This window comes from Penaeus monodon, chromosome 25 (genome assembly GCF_015228065.2).
Source record: "Penaeus monodon isolate SGIC_2016 chromosome 25, NSTDA_Pmon_1, whole genome shotgun sequence".
NCBI lineage: Eukaryota > Metazoa > Arthropoda > Malacostraca > Decapoda > Penaeidae > Penaeus > Penaeus monodon.
Window position 1 is genome coordinate 37,994,041 of NC_051410.1, and position 630 is coordinate 37,994,670.

Consider the following 630-nt stretch of genomic DNA (forward strand, 5'->3'; position numbering starts at 1 on the left):
AGACTATAAAGACTATAAAGTTTGACTATATAGTTTGACCTTATGACGTTCTGACCTTAAAGTCGACTTCTGGCTCAAGCGCTTCACACGCCCAAAGCTCCCCATCGCGTTCCTTTGTGAAGATCCGGTAGTTTGGCAGTTTTCTGAAGGAAAGATACTTCGGTGTTTTTCGTGGATAGATTAATTCATGAATATTGTTTTGGATTGATTTTATTTTCGTTTTTTTTTCACTATTCAGATAATAAAGTGGTATACCGAAATCAGATACTTCCGTGTTTTTCGTGGATAGATTAATTCATGAATATTGGCTTAAATTGATTTTATTTTCGTTTTTTTTTTCACCCTAAGTGGTACACCAAAATCAAGTGGAATATCTATATGAATTCCTCTATTCAAAATTATTCGTTAAGTGTCCAAGGGAGTTTTTCTTACCTCTGAAAATGCTTCAACGCAACCACCACATGTTCCGCTATCAATGGTTTCTTCGTATTGTATCTGCATATAGAACCTGTCTGCTTGCTGCCTGCGTTATGACCTGCTATATAGAACTCCATTTCTTTATACACAGGCCACAGCCATTTGAAGCCTTGCTGTTGATCATCTCTCCTGGTAGAAATGGGTTTTATTTGA

The 630-nt window shown here is 36.7% G+C and overlaps 1 protein-coding gene across 1 annotated transcript in view; it reads right to left on the reverse strand.

Moving 5' to 3' along the window:
* Positions 1–630, reverse strand: part of LOC119589218 — a 6,753-nt gene that overhangs the window by 2,274 nt on the left and 3,849 nt on the right. Inside the window, exons 4-5 of the mRNA XM_037937823.1 lie at positions 433–630; positions 56–143 (exon numbers count right to left, since the gene is read on the reverse strand). Of these exons, the coding sequence (XP_037793751.1) occupies positions 56–143; positions 433–630 (286 nt within the window). The remainder of the gene's footprint in view (positions 1–55; positions 144–432) is intronic.